Source organism: Tiliqua scincoides, chromosome 1 (assembly GCF_035046505.1).
Source record: "Tiliqua scincoides isolate rTilSci1 chromosome 1, rTilSci1.hap2, whole genome shotgun sequence".
In the NCBI taxonomy this organism is placed as follows: Eukaryota; Metazoa; Chordata; class Lepidosauria; order Squamata; family Scincidae; genus Tiliqua; species Tiliqua scincoides.
This window is the reverse complement of record NC_089821.1, coordinates 125306278-125318802: the sequence shown is the minus strand read 5'-3', so window position 1 is coordinate 125318802 and position 12525 is coordinate 125306278. Positions and strand designations below refer to the sequence as shown.

The 12525-nt window shown below is 40.4% G+C and overlaps 1 protein-coding gene across 1 annotated transcript in view; it reads left to right on the top strand.

Annotated features, from left to right (window-relative positions):
- The window catches only part of NDUFS1 (NADH:ubiquinone oxidoreductase core subunit S1), a 32031-nt gene that overhangs the window by 3534 nt on the left and 15972 nt on the right, over positions 1–12525 (top strand). Inside the window, exons 2-10 of the mRNA XM_066623617.1 lie at positions 1404–1471; positions 2810–2901; positions 5198–5305; positions 7104–7180; positions 7958–8039; positions 9105–9235; positions 9746–9931; positions 10953–11087; positions 11927–12041. Of these exons, the coding sequence (XP_066479714.1) occupies positions 1408–1471; positions 2810–2901; positions 5198–5305; positions 7104–7180; positions 7958–8039; positions 9105–9235; positions 9746–9931; positions 10953–11087; positions 11927–12041 (990 nt within the window). The 5' untranslated portion in view covers positions 1404–1407. The remainder of the gene's footprint in view (positions 1–1403; positions 1472–2809; positions 2902–5197; positions 5306–7103; positions 7181–7957; positions 8040–9104; positions 9236–9745; positions 9932–10952; positions 11088–11926; positions 12042–12525) is intronic.

Genomic DNA, 12525 nt, shown 5'->3' with positions numbered 1-12525 from the left:
AAATCCCCCCTCAGCCACTAAGCTCCCTGGGTGACCTTGGGCCACTTACTTCAAGATATGGGAGAGCCCAATTATCTTGTGAGCTGTCTTTTTTTAGCAGCACTACTTCTGTTGAGGTATTACTTAGCACCTGAGAGGTGCTCTGCAAAGTGACACCTTGTCAGAAGCAGCACTGCTAAAAGGTTGGTGCTAGGAGAGCCCATTTATCACTCAGCCCATTGCTCCTTCAGCAGTGATGCCTCGGCAGAAGTGGTGCTACTGAAAGGGTGGCCTGCATGATAATTGGGCTCTCCCAGCACCTTTGCAGCTTCTCCTCCCGTTCTCACACTTCTTGATTTGCCTCTTACCTTACATTGTTCCTTGTCTTCTGAGGCCTCCTTCTGTCTTTCCCTTCCAGCACCTCGGCATAATTGGTGCTGGGAGAGCCCAGTCAGTTAACATTTGAACTGCTTTCACCTTAGCAGACATGGTGCTGCTGAGAGGGTGGCCTGCATGATAATTGGGCTCTCCCAGCGCTACCCTTTCAGCAGTGCCACTTCTGCTGATGTATTGCTGCAGCTAAGAACAACTGATGGTGATACTGGGAGAGCCCAATCATTATGGCATAAAGAGCTCACACAGGCCGTATGTGGCCCACAGGCTTTATGTTTGACACCCTGATCTAGCTTGAAAACTTCTGTACTCCCAGATGGAGATAAGCAGATGAATCATCTGACATATTGGACAGTACATAGTACAAGAGTCACTTTTAGAATGGGCCTTCATATCTGTAGTTAAGGTGGTGTGTTGCAATACTTGTGGTGGTTTCCCTTTCAGACATTGCTTACTTGATGCCCTGCTCATTCTTCAGTCTGAAAGACTTTAAGAGAGTTGTATATATGTGGTGCTTCTGGTTTTCACATAATGGCATACTAATGATGTGGAAGTCTAGCTGCAAATTGAGGTGCATGTATGAATATAGTACATTTGCGCTTGATTATCATGGTAGCTCGTTATGCTATGAAGCAGGGTAAAAAGTAATGTGTATACTTATTGGTTGGATGCACATACAGAGTTGGTAGGCCATACATCTTGAATTCCAGGTTCACAGTGTCTCCTTTTGCTTCAGTGTTCTAGTGTGTGTTTTCACTGTACTCAGTGCAGAGTCCTTGTATTATGTGTTGAACAGCTCTTATAAAATAAAATGGAACTTTTGTCATAAGGTAAAGCAGTTGCCTAAGAATAAACATTAAATAAAGCATGTCTTTGTGGATGTGTGACAATGTTTGCTTTGATATTACAAGTGTTTTATATGCTTAGCCTTAAGTATTTTGAATTTGAATTGATCTTCTGTTCCTGCCATTTTGATAGAGAACTATCACTTGAACCTCATCTTAGAGCTTAATTTTAACATTTCTTTGCAGCATCATGTTCCGACTCCCTGCTGTCCGAAAGGCCTTATCTGGCATCACTCAGACTAATAATGGATGTGGTAAGATGCTTTTCTAGTTAGAACTTTTGTGTGGTGATACCCTACCTCTTTTTCCTGCACCCCATTTGTGTATTTTGTGATAACTTTTATTAGCAAGTCACTAATTCACAAGTGTGTTATTTTATTTACTATATTTAAAGCAAATATGGCATGAAGGATCTCGTCCCCCCCGTTCCCCCCCCCCGGACCGCAAACAGTAAGATTGAAAAGCAATGCAAAAATTAACAGCTTAGTAGTAGTATGTATGAATATTGCATTGCTTATATGTAGGGTGCTTTACAGAGGACAGGCCCCTGTCTCAAAGGGCTTGCAATCTAAAATTAAGCATGGGAAACTGAGGAAGGGGAGAGGAAAGGTGGCAGACAAAGGAAGAATATGCATTTATTCAGTTACTTAAACTTAGACTTGATTTATGTGTAGGGACTGTGTTAAAGGCTTCACAGAAGAGGTGCATTTAGAGGAAACGGGGAGAAAGGTGGTAATTCACAGAGGTTCTGGGATACACTTCTAAAGGATAGCAAGGGGCAAGTTATTTGCAAGAATAGAGTTGTTTGAGGGAGCAGAATTGGATCTGGCTGATCTGGCTGGATCTGGATCTTGAGGCTGATCATCAGAGCTGTGTGACTTCCATGGGTGGTTGCAGACTCTGAATATTGAAAATGACAACACAAAGAACTTGGTTGTTGTGTCAGAATTTGGAACTGAGGGTAGACTGTCCTTAAACATTTCATATATGGCTCTTATTAGTAAACATTTTGGGGCCTGACTTTTCTGATTCCTCTTTGGACTGTGTTTGAAGTCTTCCTTGATTGTATTTCAAGTGGAAAGAGGGAAAAACTGAGTAAAACATCTATCTCCTAAAAACCGTTTCTCAGTCTGTATTTTTTGTGTTAAATATTGCTATTTAAAGTAGCTTATAAAAGAATGAAATCACGAAATAATCAACACCAAGCAGAGATTCCTTTTTAAAGGCAACAGGTAAATTAAGACACACGTGTAAAGTTCTGAGAGAATAAGCCTCATTTTAAAACATGCTGGAAGTATGCTGTTTCAGGCTGAGTTCTGTCAGTTTTTTGTTTCTCATATAAGCTTAGCTTACAAATATGAATTAAATATTAAATAATACACTTATTTTATCAAGGTCTCTATCTACTTCTGTCACTGTGGTATTTTTCAGCATTGCGATGACAACTTGACTTCAGACAACATTTTCATTTTTTGACAATATGAGCTGGGCTTTCTGTTCGCTTTGTCAACAGTGCCACTGAATCCAAAATCTGTAATATGATTTTGAGCAATATAGTGTTATATCTGTATTTTATTCTGGTTTTCTTTCAGTGCGTGCAACAGCAACAGCAGCCAGCAACCTCATAGAGGTTTTTGTAGATGGGCAGCCTGTCATGGTACCTCCAGGAACCACAGTGCTTCAGGTACAATGACTCATGAATCTATATCTTTTTCTACTTCCTCCTAAGACTTGTATTAACTTATTTTGTATTTTCTAAGTGTTTTTATGTAATCAATAAGACACAAGTGTTGCAGCTTATATGTAGTTCCATTCTTCGTTAGGAATGTGTGTGAGAGGAAAGTTTTCTGCATATGTAATTTTTTTGTTAGGTAATCCGTTAAGTCAGTGCTGTGACTACATTTTTAGTTTTGTGTATGGATTGAGTTGTTACTGTCAGGAGTGTTAGGATTGTCACTTCTACATCCCCCTTTCCGAACCGATGAGTCAGAATACTGCATTTGCAGTACTTGTACCATTGTCAGTCTGCAGGGAAAGAGGGGACATTTGCAGCGATATCTAGGACTTTCAAAACAACATGATTATAGACTAGTCTCTGAATTAGAGTAGAGAATTAAATCAGAAGGAGTTTAATGCCCAACTGTAATTTAAAATTTTCTGAAAACTATATAATGCTGTATTTTACCATTTCTGCTCAGTCAGTGTTTGTTCACTTGGCATGACAGTGCTAGAGTGAACCATAAGAACATAAGAACAGCCCCACTGGATCAGGCCATAGGCCCATCTAGTCCAGCTTCCTGTATCTCACAGCGACCCACCAAATGCCCCAGGGAGCACACCAGATAACAAGAGACCTCATCCTGGTGCCCTCCCTTGCATCTGGCATTCTGACATAACCCATTTCTAAAATCAGGAGGTTGCGCATACACATCATGGCTTGTAACCCGTAATGGATTTTTCCTCCAGAAATTTGTCCAATCCCCTTTTAAAGGCGCCTAGGCTAGACGCCAGCACCACATCCTGTGGCAAGGAGTTCCACAGACCGACCACACGCTGAGTAAAGAAATATTTTCTTTTGTCCTAACCCGCCCAACACTCAATTTTAGTGGATGTCCCCTGGTTCTGGTATTATGTGGGAGTGTAAAGAGCATCTCCCTATCCACTCTGTCCATCCCCTGCATAATTTTGTATGTCTCAATCATGTCCCCCCTCAGGCGTCTCTTTTCTAGGCTGAAGAGGCCCAAACGCCGTAGCCTTTCCTCATAAGGAAGGTGCCCCAGCCCCGTAATCATCTTAGTCGCTCTCTTTTGCACCTTTTCCATTTCCACTATGTCTTTTTTGAGATGTGGCGATGAGAACTGGACACAATACTCCAGGTGTGGCCTTACCATAGATTTGTACAACAGCATTATATTAGCCGTTTTGTTCTCAATACCCTTCCTAATGATCCCAAGCATAGAATTGGCCTTCTTCACTGCCGCCGCACATTGGGTCGACACTTTCATCAACCTTTCCACCACCACCCCAAGATCTCTCTCCTGATCTGTCACAGACAGCTCAGAACCCATCAGCCTATATCTAAAATTTTGATTTTTTTGCCCCAATGTGCATGACTTTACACTTACTGACATTGAAGCTCATCTGCCAATTTGCTGCCCATTCTGCCAGTCTGGAGAGATCTTTCTGGAGCTCCTCACAATTACTTCTGGTCTTCACCACTCGGAAAAGTTTGGTGTCGTCTGCAAACTTAGCCACCTCACTGCTCAACCCTGTCTCCAGGTCATTTGTGAAGAGGTTGAAAAGCACCGGTCCCAGGACAGATCCTTGGAGCACACCGCTTTTCACCTCTCTCCACTGTGAAAATTGCCCATTGACACCCACTCTCTGCTTTCTGGCCTCCAACCAGTTCTCAATCCAGGAGTTCATTGGCCTGAGCCTCCAGAGTACTGAATTAACCTCTTACGTTTCATAGCATCATCATGTACCCTGCGGAGGTGTGGGACCAGGAAACTAATTTAGTTTAACAGAAAGCACAGTTTAGAAAAGCTCTGCTTCATTAAGTGCAAGTTATTTATCTTCCTTTCTATTCTTGCAAATCCTAATTTCCAGAATCCTGTAAATGGCACTGATCTGGAAAGTTCTGTTTTTACTTCTGGGCCAATCAGTATGTCTTGTAAAAACCTATAATATGTCACTTTACTGTTTAGTTTTCAAATACTTGCTGTTACATTTTGTCATATCATATTGGTGCTTTCCTTTCTTCTTCTTCCTGTATTAAAGATGTTCTAATGTTGTAGTTCTAATGTTGGAAACCTATGTCAGAAGCATTTTCTGAAGCATTTAAGCATTTTCAGAGGAAAATAATACAAACTCTTTGTGAAACTTTATAAAGTAAGACTGTGTCACATTTGTATAGAAGTACCCTAAAGAAATTTCTAATGTATGCCTTATTTTTCTAAATTCATGTTTTTCTTCTTTAGGCCTGTGAAAAGGTTGGAATGCAGATCCCTCGCTTTTGCTATCATGACAGACTGTCAGTGGCTGGGAATTGTAGGATGTGTCTTGTGGAGATAGAAAAAGCCCCCAAGGTTATTTATTTTATATATGTATATTTTTTTGCAAATAGTGATTTATATGCATTTTAATATTTCTGGAAAAGCTCTGTAGCTGAGTTTATCCTAAAGATCTAGTTGTTGTATTGGTAGCACCTCAGATGGTGGTTTTCGCTGAGAAAGTACAGTCCCAGTGGCATCACTAAGGAGTGCAGGCCGCAGTGGGTGATGCGCATAGGGGTGTGTGACATGCACTGGGGGTGACGCACTTAAATTGCGATAGTTAGGAGTAACTCCATCATATTATATACTGTTGGATGCGGAATTTCGAGCGGAATGCAATGCAAAAAACCAGAGTGAAATATCTCCTTTCTATCAAACATTATGGCCAAAAAACTGGAGAACAAAAATGCATGGATCCCTATGGAAAGTGAAAGTGAGACGTATTGTGCATTTACTCATGAGTAGGTGAACGTGCCTTAGTCCGTCGGAAAGCACAGGCTGAGAGGAATCCAATGACACCAGAGTGGTCCTGATCCAATGAATGCAGCCCCAAAAAACACCTGAGAAGGAAGTCCCTCCCTCCAAGCAGATGAATGTATTGAGCTCTATGGAAAGCAAAACTAAGCCTCATGGTCACGTTTACTCATGTGTAAGAAAACGTGCCTTGGCTGGTGTGGAAGATTAGGTGAAGGAGAGTGCAAGGCTACCAGAATGGTCCTGATCATATGCACCTGGAGCTAAACAAGTGCTCCAGAAGGCAGCATCCCCCCCATTAAAAAGGATCAAAACAGAAGTTTCAGCTGATAAGGTGAACTTTTTTTTGAGACCTGCAAAGCCAGGTGGATCCTGATAGTGATCTGGTTTGAACAGAAGTTCTTAAATTGAACTGGGCACTGGGTAGGGCTGAAAACCTTATTGATTTAGGGAGCGGGTGTTATTGCAGGCAGGTCACAGTGGAAATTCACTTGATGGAACAGGGCTGGCTTCTGCTTATTTGTTTTACTTTAATTATTTATGCTGATTTATTTTAATTTGCCTGATGATGTCACTTCCACCATGATATCACTTCTGGTGGTTCTTTGACAGATTGTCATTCTAAAAAGTGGGTCCCAGTGCTAAAAGTTTGAGAACTGCTACAATAAGGTGTTAGTGACACCCGGGGGGGGGGGTGTGACACCCCTAGTGACCAAAATCACTAAAATCATAATATGGAAGAATAATACCATCACGCTATATCAATCAATGCGTAATTTCATGCAGAATGTGTTCCATCTTTGTCATATCAAAAGGTACAGACAAAAAACCAGTGGGGGCGGAGTGATGGTAGATCACCATGCCCACCACCTGAATTTTCCTACTTTATCTAAATCTTTATCTTTCATTCTTTCTGTTAATACATCCATTTCTGCAATTTCATAAATCTTATCTATTAATTTTTCTCTATTGGGAATATCTGTAGATTTCCATAATCGTGCATACAATATTCTAGCCACTGTATCTGTACAATAAGATATTTCTTTTGCAAATCTTTAATTTCTGACACTATATTCAGGAGAAATATTTCCAGTTTGAATGGTATTACAATATTAAGTATCTCTTGAAACATTTTTTGTATCTTTTTCCAGTATATCTTGGCATTTTCACAGGTCCACCACATACGATAAAAAATACCCTCAGTCTGGTTACATTTCCAACATTTATGTGATAAACCTGGGTACATTTTTGCTATTTTATCTGGGGTCTGATGCCATCTATAAAACATTTTATATAAATTCTCTTTAAAAGAAACCGCTTTCGTTAATATTGTGGTCTCTTTCTAATCTGTTTGTAGCCAGTAGCTGCTTGTGCCATGCCTGTGATGAAGGGCTGGAATATTCTGACAAATTCTGAGAAGTCTAGGAAAGCAAGGTAGGCTGCATCTGATTGTGTGCTCTGAAGTAAATCCCATTGTGTTTAATGGGACTTACTTCCAGAAAAACTTGCATTATAAGACTGCAATCTGAATATTTTTACTTAGATGTAGGTTTCATTGGGCTTTACTCCCTATTAAGTGTACATAGGATTATTGGCTTGGTCTTTTGGCATTAGAACAATGGACTGATGGTTGGGTTATTTAAGCAAATTGTTTGCATTTTTTTAAAAAAGGTAATTTATGACTCTTTTTCTAAAAGGGAAGAATAATTTAACTATCTATAATTTTAGTGATAATTTAGTATTGAGGCCTGTTTTTCTGGTGGACGTGTCTCTTCAAAACTATGATTAAACAGCGTAAGTCTTCCTATCTGCATCTGCCTCTTAGACAGGCAGGAGTCTTCATGTTGCATATTGCAGTCCAGTGGAGCAGACGAGAGGCTGCCTGTTGGCAAGCTTTATTTTGAAGGAATGTGCACTTTGTTGTAGAAAGTAACGTAAGATGGGCTATATGTAAATATTTATCGTCTAAACAAGAATCCTACGCTGTCTTGTATTTTTCAGTTGTTAGGAGAAATCAAAAGCACATAGAATGATATTCTTATTTCAGCTAGCAGCTGGGCAACATTCCAGAATACAGCAACCATTAAAACACCTTCACTGTGAATGCCGCCCATTTTACTCTTGTAGGTTTGAGGTATCTCACTAATATAAAGGGCTGTTTTCATGATGGTGAATAAAGCATTTTTCTCTTTATTTACTGATTCCCAACAGAGAAGGTGTAATGGAGTTCCTGTTGGCAAACCATCCATTGGACTGTCCAATCTGTGATCAGGGAGGGGAGTGTGACCTGCAGGTATAACTTCTATAATTTTTTAAAATACTATTTTGAATGCAACTTTGTTTTTCAATATGTGACTGAGAGCGCAGTTCTAGCCTCTTATGTCAGTGCTTTCAGCACTGGCATATCGGTGCCAGTGGGACATGTGCTGCATCCTGCAGCTGGGTGTCACTCACAGAGGCCTCCACAAAGTAAGGGAATGTTTGTTCCCTTACCTCAGAGCTGCATTGCCCTTATGTCAGTGCTGGAAAGCACTGACATAAGGGGTTAGGATTGCGCCCTGAGACAAATAATTCTGGATGGATCCTGCTATATGAGCTGTACATCCCAGTTTGCCTTTGTCATGAACTCAACAGATAGCCTTAGGCTAACCGCTCCCTCCCTTTTCTTACATGTTTTACGAGTATAATAATAGATATCAGCACTTTGCACATTTAGAGTGCTGTATAAATGTTACATATCTGTTGGGTGACTGCTATTTAAATATTTTCTTGACTTATATTTTTAATGATGTGAACCTCCTTGGGTTCTTTTGATATAGAGCAGGGGTGCCCAAACCCCAGCCCTGAGGCCACTTGCGGCCCTCGGGGGGGCTTCCAATCTGGCCCGTGGGGAGCCCCCAGTCTCCAATGACCCTCTGGCCCTCCGGAGACTTGCTGGAGCCCATGCTGACCCGACACAACTGCTCTCAGTGTCAGGGCAACCGTTTGACCGCTTGTGTGAGCTGTGGGACGAGGGTTCCCTCCACTGCTTGCTGTTTCATATCTGTGATGCAGCAGTGGCAGCGAAGGAAAGGTCAGCCTTGCTTTGTGCAAGGCCCTTTACAGGCCTTGAGCTACTGCAAAACCTTCATTCATTCATATAAGCTCCATCTCTAATAAATTCATTTGTGTAAATTTATTCAAATTTGAAATGTAAATAAATTTTTTTTCCTGGCCCCTGACAGTGTCAGAGAGATGATGTGGCTCTTCTGCCAGAATGTTTGGACACTCCTGATGTAGAGCAAAAAGGTGGCATATAAAGTTTTAAAAATAAAATAACATACAAATATGTTCATTTATTTTGGGTCAATTATCTTAGGACCAGTCAATGATGTTTGGCAGTGACAGAAGCAGATTCTTAGAAGGAAAGCGTGCAGTGGAAGATAAGAACATTGGCCCATTAGTGAAAACTATCATGACTCGGTGCATACAATGCACTCGATGCATCAGGTATCTACTTTGTTCACCAAAAAATAATAAAATGCATCTTTGTGTTGTGACTAGAGAACTAAGAATATTTATTCAGAATACTGCTTTTCAGAAAAAGGTTCACAAAGCAGTTCACAGTGAAAATCAAATTCATCTGCATGCTATTTGCATTTGTTTTTTGATCAATTCTTCTATGAGTTGAACTCAGTAATAGTACTCAGTTCTCTTGAGAAGTGTCAACAAGAAGATATGGAGGAGTCCACTCAGGAGTCCCAAAATTGGGTAGGCCCAAGAAAGAACATGGAATCAAGGTGCAGCAGTATGACAATTGAATCATTTTATTTCAGTTGTGTTGTACCATTTTTGCTTGGAGATATGCTTGTTGTTTTTTTCATGAGTTAAAGGTCTTTTAACAAGGTTTTTAAACAAGGTAGCAGTAGTTTTGTGTCCTTTTGTGTCCTTTCTGGAAGCACTGAATGTTTGGGTTGACTGTTCTGTTATGTGTTATGCTTTTTTTTAAAAAAAACACAGGTTTGCAAATGAGATTGCAGGGGTTGATGATCTCGGGACCACAGGAAGAGGAAATGAGATGCAAGTTGGCACTTATATTGAAAAAATGTTCATGTCTGAGTTATCCGGCAATGTGATTGATATCTGTCCAGTTGGTGCCCTTACTTCCAAACCATATGCTTTTACTGCTCGACCCTGGGAGACAAGGCATGTATTCTTACTGGTATCTGATGTGGTGTTTTAAATGTAAATCTTGTTATGCTATTTTCTATAAGCCAAAGAAAAGAATGAATTCAAATTTATACAGGTTTTCTTAACTTTTGAATTGCATTTGTAGCAAACTTTTGGGGAGAATCCCAAGAATCCTAACCAAAACATGCTAATTTTTTAAAAGGGGGTACAGCTTGAGAATATATGCTTTGGTAGTGTTTCCTAGGCCAGGGATGAGGAAATTCTGCTAAATTCAGAGAATTTGCTCAGGGTAAGCATGTTTGGCAAGCCTTCTCATTGTCTTTAGGATCATGCAGTACATGATGACATTGATATTACTACGATACCCAACTGAGTCAATTCCACAAGTGTAAAGTGCATATTTGATTATACCAGTATGGCTGCCTGGGATGCTGCACCTGCAGTAGTGGTGGTGGGAGGGAAAAGTTGTCATAATGAAACTGCTAACAGACCTCTACAGGATGAGTTTAGGTTCAGTGCTGCTAGGTGCTGACTGTTGGTTTATATCAGGGGTCTCCAAACTTTTTGGCCAGAGGGCTGCATCAAATATCTGGCGTGGTGTGGAGGGCTGGAAAAAAAATTTAAATTTAAAAAAATTAGAGATGGAACATAGATGAGTGAATAAATGGGCTCGTTCATTCAATCTCTTTGGCCCTCAGAACACCCTCCACACACAATCAGAGCACAGTTCTGGTCATGTTCAGTTGAATAGGCCAGAGGCTTTCAGGGGACAAGAGGTTGGCTGCGGGCCAGAAAGAGGCTTGCTGTGGGCCGCATCTGGCCCCCGGCCGGGGTTTGGAGACCCCTGGTTTATAGCTTATCATGGGAACTTAATTCTCAATTGTGCATAATACTATATTACAGTATTACTGTACTGTTTCAACAGTGTAGTTGAACACATGGAAGTGCTTAGGAGTTTCAGTGGAGGAGATCTAATGTGCAGGTATTAATCTTCCCCTATTTCTACCTATAATTGTTGGCTTTGTTTTTTCTTTAGAAAGACCGAATCCATTGATGTTCTTGATGCAGTAGGGAGTAACATTGTGGTGAGCACTAGAACTGGTGAAGTGATGAGGATTTTGCCCAGGCTGCATGAAGATATTAATGAGGAATGGATATCTGATAAAACAAGGTATGCATGTGCACAGTGCAACCTTATTTGAAGGGAATTTTGATAAATTGCATAAAAATATACCAGTTTTAAGGCTTGTCTTATTTCAGTTCCATGCTTGGGGATTTAGAGGCTGCTCAAGAACTATTTGTGGTTTTCTGTCACTGTGCATAAATTGTTAGAGACAAGCAATTTTAATTCATTTCTTATTCTCAAGGTTTAGAGGGCATAATTTTTTCTTGTTTTGTAAACCACTTGTTAAACTTTTTTGTAGAAAAGTGGTGTTTATAAATATCCTTAACAATCCAGAGAAAGAGATGTGCTGTTGTCTCATCTTGAAATTGGTGGAACTTTAGCTGTGTGTTGTTCAGTGCAGTTGTGCCTTGTGTGTGTGCATGTCTGAAAAGGTTACAAAACTAAGAGCCCAATCCTATTCAGTTTTCCAGTGGTGATGCAACCATGCCGATGGGGTGTGCACGGCATTCTGTGGTAGTACGGCAGTAACAGAGGACTCCTCAAGATAATGGAACATCTGTTCCTTTACCTCAGAGCTACACTGAAGCTGCATTGGTGCTCCCAAGTTAGATAGAATTGGGACCTAAGAAATGCCTTCTATCTTAATGGAGTGATACTCTTTTTGGCACTACCTCCTCTTGACGAGTCCTGGTTGTGAATGAAACTCTGTAAGCATTTTTGTGTCACAATAAAAGACAAAATACTTGCGTTTTAATAGGGTACCTGTTTCTGAGAAAGTGATATACTGGTAGTTCTAAGGTAACGAAGTATGCTGGTGTCAGGTGAATATAGCAGAATGATCTTCAGTAGCTGCTTTTATCATTGACTTGAATTCAACTTTCCAGATTTGCTTATGATGGCCTGAAACGTCAACGTCTTGTTGAGCCAATGGTCAAAAATGAAGAAGGGCTGTTCTGTTATGCATCTTGGGAAGATGCCTTGATTCGTGTTGCTGGAGTGGTAAGAACATGTAATTCTGATAATGCACTATTGAGCAAAGCAAAGTAGTAGAAAAACCAAAACTACTTCTGAATTCTGTGACATCACAAATAGGATCAGACCTTACTAATGGCTCTTACAATATTGGGGAGAGAGTTTTGAAATTAAGTGCTTCTTTTCATTTATCATTGGCTAGTCTTATTGCACATATTTTGCACTTCTAAAGAATAGTCACAAGAATGTCCTCTGTGTTGTGGACCATGAAGATAAGCCTCCCCAGTGCCATCTTCTACATTTCACAATGGTTCTGTTTGTTTTACAGAATAATCATTGCATCACAGTTCTGTGATTAAAGCACCTTGAGTTTACAATGGATAGCATCCATTTTTGGAAGCTCCCTGTGACTGGAAGGAGTGTTCTGCAAGGGGTTTTTGCACAAGTGGAACACTCCTTCAGTTCATCACGTTCTGATGACAGAAATGCTAGTCAGGATGCTACCCTTTTT